The sequence below is a fragment of the Miscanthus floridulus genome, chromosome 4 (genome assembly GCF_019320115.1).
Source record: "Miscanthus floridulus cultivar M001 chromosome 4, ASM1932011v1, whole genome shotgun sequence".
NCBI classification, from domain to species: Eukaryota; Viridiplantae; Streptophyta; class Magnoliopsida; order Poales; family Poaceae; genus Miscanthus; species Miscanthus floridulus.
Window position 1 is genome coordinate 66267208 of NC_089583.1, and position 5982 is coordinate 66273189.

At 43.6% G+C, this 5982-nt stretch overlaps 1 protein-coding gene across 1 annotated transcript; it reads left to right on the forward strand.

Moving 5' to 3' along the window:
- The first annotated feature begins 334 nt into the window (after window positions 1-334).
- LOC136551607 (phosphatidate cytidylyltransferase 1-like) lies at window positions 335-5016 on the forward strand. Its single transcript, XM_066543156.1, has 11 exons — window positions 335-780; window positions 897-1150; window positions 1233-1384; window positions 1846-1987; window positions 2781-2937; window positions 3491-3538; window positions 3778-3864; window positions 3964-4092; window positions 4168-4224; window positions 4598-4681; window positions 4774-5016. The coding sequence occupies exons 1-11, from the start codon at window positions 688-690 to the stop codon at window positions 4849-4851; spliced, it is 1281 nt and encodes a 426-aa protein (XP_066399253.1). The 5' UTR covers window positions 335-687; the 3' UTR covers window positions 4852-5016.
- Window positions 5017-5982: the final 966 nt, after the last annotated feature.

Sequence of the window (5982 nt, forward strand, 5' to 3'; positions counted from 1 at the left end):
CCAAGTTCGAGCGCTCAGTTCCAAGTTCGAGCGCTCGTGTGGAGCAGGGTGGGGCCCAGCCGCACTGCTGCGTTTGCAGCACCGTCCGCCCGCCTAGGTCTGAGCCGGCGTCGTCCGGCCTGGCGCGGACGGTCGGGGCGAGGACGCCTGGTGACGTCGGGCCCACACACCGGTCGAGATGGAGAGAGAACCGAAGAGAAAAGAGAAATTACCGTGACCGTGAGAAGCAGAGCGAGAGAATAAATAGAAGGAGATTGAGGTAAAACGATCACGGGCCTGATAAAAAAGATAGGTTAGAAATTTACAAATTAAAACAAACATGAAATAATAAAATAACGTGAAACACATAGCAGCATTTTAACGAAACCCGCTTAGGCATTAGCCAAAAATTCCCATTTTCTCGTCTGTCTCTCTCTCCTACCGCCGCCAGCCCGCCACCATTTGCTGTGCCTCACCGCCGGCGACCTCACCACCGGCGACGGCGCATAACAACCCAGCCGTCCTCGCATCCAAGTCTACATCCGCCAGTGGCGCAGTCCCCCTATCCCGCTAGTGGCATTGAACTGCTGCAGAGTGGAGATCCGTCTGCCCATGACCATTGACCCACCCAGCAGGCCCTGGATCGATCTGTCATTCTCTTGGTAATTAACCGACGCTTGCTCGGAGGAACGCTGCAGGGCGCAAGAAATGCAGAGGGACACCGGCGCCGGCGACCGGACGCCGGGCACCCCGAGCCCGACGCACGGTGGCCGCCTTAGGCACCGGAAGCGCTCCAACGAGGTGATCTGTTCTACCTATCCATACAGAAATGAGAAATGCCTCTCTGTTCCTGGCTTTAGAGGTGGAGGACTCATCTTGCAATCTTTGCGCATCCTTCTTGTTATTCTAATTTTTAGGTTCCCAGCGACGTGAACACGACTAATGGCGCCAACCTGCTCTTGAACGATCAGAACAAGTACAAGTCGATGCTAGTTCGTACCTACTCCTCGCTGTGGATGTTGGCCGGGGTCGTGTTCTTGATATATATGGGGCATCTCTACATCTGGGCCATGGTGGTGGTCGTCCAAATCTTCATGGCCAAGGAGCTCTTCAACCTTCTCCGGAAGGCCAATGAAGACCGGCAGCTCCCAGGGTTCAGGATGCTCAACTGGTGAGGTGGTGGTAGGATATATGGCTGATTGATTGATGCATTGGATGACCTGGCGTTTACATTTTAATCTGTGATGTGACAGGCATTTTTTCTTTACTGCGATGTTGTTTACCTATGGCCGCTTCCTTAGCCATCAGCTTGTTAACACGGTGACTTCAGATAAGTTGTTGTACAAGTTGGTGAGCAGGCTCATCAAGTACCAGATGTTTATTTGCTACTTTCTCTACATAGCAGGTAACTGTGACCATTTCATTTTTTCTCCAAACAATGGTCATGAAAAAGTACAAGCTTACAGCATAAGGAACTTCAATATTTTGTTAGTTCTTGGTTTGATAGGCAGGCCTTGGACCCAGTAAGTTCAGACTGTCATGGAAATCTGGTCCATTTCCTGGTAGATGTGTTTAGAACTGTAGGCTGGAGAAGTAGTGCCATCAAATCTTCCCTCGTTCTCCAGTTCAGGATGTTCGTTTTAGTTGATTTTGTTTATTGAGTAAAGGTGGTTTTGTATGATGTGACTGTACAATGCAATATAATCCTCTATGTTGGTCTCATTAAGTTTGGGTCCTTAAGCACTTAAGCTTTTATAGCACATAAATTCTTAAGCTGTTGTTTACAAATAAATGATGCAAATGCATTCTCATAAAGTTTGAAAATTGCTTGCTTGTTGCCACCATACTAATTTATTTATTATCCAGGTTTTGTTTGGTTTATTATCACACTAAAGAAAAAGGCATACAAGTACCAGTTCAGTCAATATTCATGGACTCACATGATCCTTCTCATGGTATTTGCCCAGTCATCTTTCACTGTGGCAAACATTTTTGATGGAATATTCTGGTAAGTTTGCATCTTACAGCATGCTTTAATGCTTTGATCTGATAGTATAATATGGATGCCAGTGCTATGCTTGAACGAGACATAGTTATGAATACCAGCTTAGGAGCCTAAAATGTTGTTTACATCCTACAGTCATGAATACATGATATTTTGGACAAACAAAACAATCTATGACATGTATTCATGACTGGAGGGCATACTAATTCCTACTTTATGCTTGTGCTAATAATTTTTCTCATAAAATTTTGTTGTTGACTTAAACTTAATGAGACCTGTAAGAAATTAGCTGCAAAGTTACTAGTTTAAAGAGTGATCGTTCTTTCAAGAAGTACGTAGGGTTCATGTACCAAGCAATAGCTGAATGATTCGGTGATGTTCATAACTATGTATGGATCCAAAACAATATTAATACAGGCTATTCTGTTTATTCTTGTGACCTCGCAAGTGCCAATGGAAGGCAGCATCAACTTATCTTGTGTAAAGAAGAGGGAAAAAGCATTTTATCTGCTTTTGTACCAATCTGTTTTTAAGATCTTCATACCTATTGATTTTTGCTTTACTCCATTTATCTTCATTTAGTTTTGCATAGCATGTTGAGATTGTGCACTTGCCAAAATACATGATGGTATTGATAAAGCTTGGACAGCTAAACTATGCCTGGATGCTGGGTGGAGGTGGGGGTGCATTTCTCTGGGGGTTGTTACTATTTATTTGAAATCTGATTCAGGTCCCGCATTCAACTGGGCCCTATGTGATTAGTTGTAAGGCTGACATAAAGATGATGCTTTTGTAGGTTCCTCCTCCCAGCTTCGTTAATTGCTATCAATGATGTTGCTGCATATTTCTTTGGATTTTTCTTTGGGAAAACACCACTGATCAAGCTCTCTCCAAAGAAAACATGGGAAGGATTTATAGGTGCATCAGTGACAACATTGCTTTCTGCATTTGTGGTCAGTAAATACTTACTGGTCTTCTAAAATTATCTCTGTTTGCTATTGCTAACTAATGTCCATGTAACCAAAATATGTGGTGCATAAATATTTTTGTTCAATGGTTTTTTTGGTTGCCTTCTATCTGCAAATGTTGGAGATGCCTGCTTATCTGAATTATGAACACTTATAAATTGTAAAATTTTCAATATCCGCATGTCCTGTTGTAACAGTTTTTTTTTATCACCCATGGGCTGGAAAATGGTGGGGGGTTGTTTGGTTGGTGCCCCAGCCTGCTGCACTGCAATTGGGCATACTTTCTATGAAATTAGTTATTAGCCAGAAAAAGTGTATGCTTGAGGGTGAACAAAAAGCTCCAAACCTTGTGTCTTTGAAAAACAACTATTGATCCTCTTATCAAATGAATGAATCTGTGATGATTTCACTGTAGTGTGTTTTAAACACTTTGATTGGTGAGCGAGATTGCATTTAAACGTCTTATTTTGTATGTTTGCTAATACTTTTTAAAATAATTGGGTCTAGCATTATTAATTTAGTTTTCCTGTTTTGGCAGCTTGCTAATTTCATGGGCCATTTCCAGTGGTTGACATGCCCAAGAAAGGTATAGTTCCTCTTGGATGATTTTTTCACCTGCCGTTGCAAAATTGCTCAATCCCATATTTCCCATCGGCTCTGTCATTGACATGTGTGGCCCAGGTCCATATGTTATAGACATCCCAATGGTGTATTGAGCAATTGTAACAGTGGTAACTACCTCCTTTGTCATAGAACAGAACCCATTCAAATGTGATGTAAATGTATTTCTACTGAGCTTACCTTATTTCATTACTCTGTCTACAGGATTTATCAACTGGATGGCTTCATTGTGACCCAGGTCCTATGTTTACACCAGAAAGTTACGATCTACCAGGATGGATGCCGCAATGGGTAAGCAAGCAATTCGAGCCTAACTCAAATTCTCAATTGGAAACGGTTACATTCCATCTGTTCTAGTTGTTGCTCCAATAGTTTATTGGTACTGTGCAGTTTCCATGGAGAGAAATTGCAGTTATGCCCGTTCAATGGCATGCCTTAGCTCTTGGTTTGTTTGCTTCAATAATAGCACCCTTTGGTGGCTTTTTCGCAAGTGGCTTCAAGAGGGCATTCAAATTTAAGGTGCTTATTTTGTTTGGAATTATTTGTTGGAAATACATATCACCCTCAAAAATCTCATTATGTTTATACATTCAGGATTTTGGGGACAGCATACCTGGTCATGGTGGATTTACAGATAGGATGGACTGCCAAGTATGTACTTTTAACCTGTTTTGTTTCCAAAAAGGTCACACATTTGGTAGTGGTGATTTTGAATGGGTTAAATCGATCTCTGAATGTACCTTCTAGTTTGCTTCTAGTTTATTCTCTGTAATATATTTAGTGTGAATCGGTGATTAAAAAAGAATGTGTCTTTATCCATGATCATAAATAGCTTTGCTGCCAATTCCAGACCTTAGGAAAAGTATGTAGTTATGCTCATTCTCGCTGCTTGCAGTTCAGACTTCAACTATGTTTTTTTTTTAAAAAAAAATTGTGTCTGCTTTGCAATGTGAAATCTGGTAGTTTACAGTAGTGTTTCTTTTTCCTTTTTTTTGGCTGAGAAACTCCAAAATATGTCTTGCAGATGGTCATGGCTGTCTTCGCGTACATCTATTACCAATCATTTGTGATGGTACAGGACTTATCTGTTGAGACTATCCTAGAGCAGGTAATCTGGGTTTTGCCATACCTGTATGCTAACTTTAGTTCCTTTGCTCCATAAAGATATCTAGGTGCTAAACAGCATACCCTTCAATGCAGATACTACGGAATCTGACCTTTGAGGAGCAGCATGAGCTGTATGAACAGCTAGGCAAGTTACTTGTGAGAGCGAACTGATGCTAACAGGGACCCTGTAAGCACCTAATCCAAAAGGATAATGTGCAGTGCTTTTGAGGCCTTGCTTTTGTTAATCTTCTTGTACAGCCCTAACACCCCTAAGAACGAAACAAAGAACCGCAACGCTGACAGGAATTGCATCGCTGTATGATGTTTTGGAGGATACAGCTCCCGCGTTTTTAGAGATTTGTGTGACCTTTTTTCATTTGTGTTACTGTTTTTTCATGTCAAAGGTTCTCGGTATTTGACAATTTGTAGGAGGTTTCCTCCTGTCAGTGTTTTATTCGCTAGTACTAGTAGTACGCTATGCATCCATGTTTTTGTCACTGTACTATATTTCACTTAGATCCATTAACTATGAAAATGATTTTTTGAGTCTAAAAACTTTTTAAATGATGCATCTCTAGTCCATACCTTTGGTTGCCCTTTTTAATCCGACGCTGTACATGGTGGTGCTGATATGTCTTTGGAGGTAGTTGGCGGTGCCGTGTCCAGCTGCTCCGTGGGGGCGGAGAAATTTTGATATTTAACACCTAATTCGCATGCCCCTTAACATTTAACCTCCAATTCGCAGGTGTTTTAAAATATAACCCTATGCATGTGAATTGTTTTTTTTTTTGAGTTTTTTTTTCTCTTTTAGTATTTTTAGGGGCTTTTTCACTGTTTGAGATATGGGAAAAGATGAAAGTACCCCTATTTCTCTCCCGAGCTTATCGCGACTCGCACGAGTCGGGAGTCGCCCGCGACCGCGACTCCGTCGACCGCCACCGGCCGGCGTGCTGCTCCTCCTCCACCCCGGCCGGCACGTCTAACCCCGGGCCTCCAGACCCATCCCGTCCACCCCGGCCGGCACGTCTAACCCCGGCTGGCCACCCTCGCGTATTCCGATGCCGCGCGGCCGTCCGTGAGGCAGGGCTCGAGTCCGGTGGCGCGGCCCTGGCTGTGCACGCGTGCGCGGTGCAGCTTCCACTGACGACGGCGTCGCCGAGCGCGGCCGTGATCGTGGCCGCGTGTGGCTACGCCGGGGTGCTCCGGAGGCAAGTGCGGCCCGCAAGAGCATCACGGCCGCTCCCATAGCCGCGTGAACGGCAGCGACAGCATGCATGCGGGGTAGCTTCATGGGGTGATGCC

Excerpts from the sequence above, each read along its gene's own strand:
- LOC136551607 (XM_066543156.1), top strand. The coding sequence starts at position 688 with ATGCAGAGGGACACCGGCGCCGGCGACCGGACGCCGGGCACCCCGAGC. Across the intron at positions 1,988-2,780 it reads ATTTTTGATGGAATATTCTG|GTTCCTCCTCCCAGCTTCGT; the intron begins GTAAGTTTGCAT and ends ATGCTTTTGTAG. Across the intron at positions 4,225-4,597 it reads CAGATAGGATGGACTGCCAA|ATGGTCATGGCTGTCTTCGC; the intron begins GTATGTACTTTT and ends TATGTCTTGCAG.